General features: G+C 45.1%; 1 protein-coding gene across 1 annotated transcript; it reads right to left on the reverse strand.

Annotated features, from left to right (window-relative positions):
• Positions 1–227: 227 nt before the first annotated feature.
• On the reverse strand, positions 228–596 carry LOC131875771 (uncharacterized). Its single transcript, XM_059220441.1, has one exon. It carries the CDS (start codon positions 594–596, stop codon positions 228–230), a length of 369 nt encoding a protein of 122 aa, XP_059076424.1.

The raw sequence follows: 596 nt of genomic DNA on the forward strand, positions 1-596 counted from the left end.
GATCAACGGATTTTCCAGTGAGGTCATTAAAGAACCCCAAGTCCCATCCGGAAGCCATTTTAGTATTTATGTTGGCAACAAATCCAGAGCTAATACTGTCACAATACTGCAAGAAATAATCAGCCCTGATCCCATTTGTCTCCACTGCCTGGCTTAACCCAGTGGGAAGGAACCAACCCTGCAGTGGGGCTTTTCCTTGGTCCTTCCATTGCCACACGTGTGTCATTTCATGGTAAAAAACCTCCTCTAATTTCTGCCTTCACGTCCCCTCCGTAGTTGCCCACATAATCTGCACTTAGGTGAATTTCGTCTCCACTCATATACACAACGTCGTCCATGCTTTTCACGATAAAAGTAACCTTGTCCACATTCTTCCTATCTGCAGTCGATTGCTGTTGGAAGGTATCCCAGATAAATATAGTAGAGGAGTCCATAATTTCAAAGGCTCGGCACTGGCCGATCTCTTGATAAAATCTGTTGCTGTCGGCGGTTCCTTGTATGTGATTAGAAAATACGAAAACCAGTGCTTCACTGGTTTGGGCTGTTAATACCATCAGGGTTACCAATGCCAACACTGCAGAAGAGCCAGTAGCCAT

Source organism: Cryptomeria japonica, chromosome 5 (assembly GCF_030272615.1).
Source record: "Cryptomeria japonica chromosome 5, Sugi_1.0, whole genome shotgun sequence".
Taxonomy (NCBI): domain Eukaryota; kingdom Viridiplantae; phylum Streptophyta; class Pinopsida; order Cupressales; family Cupressaceae; genus Cryptomeria; species Cryptomeria japonica.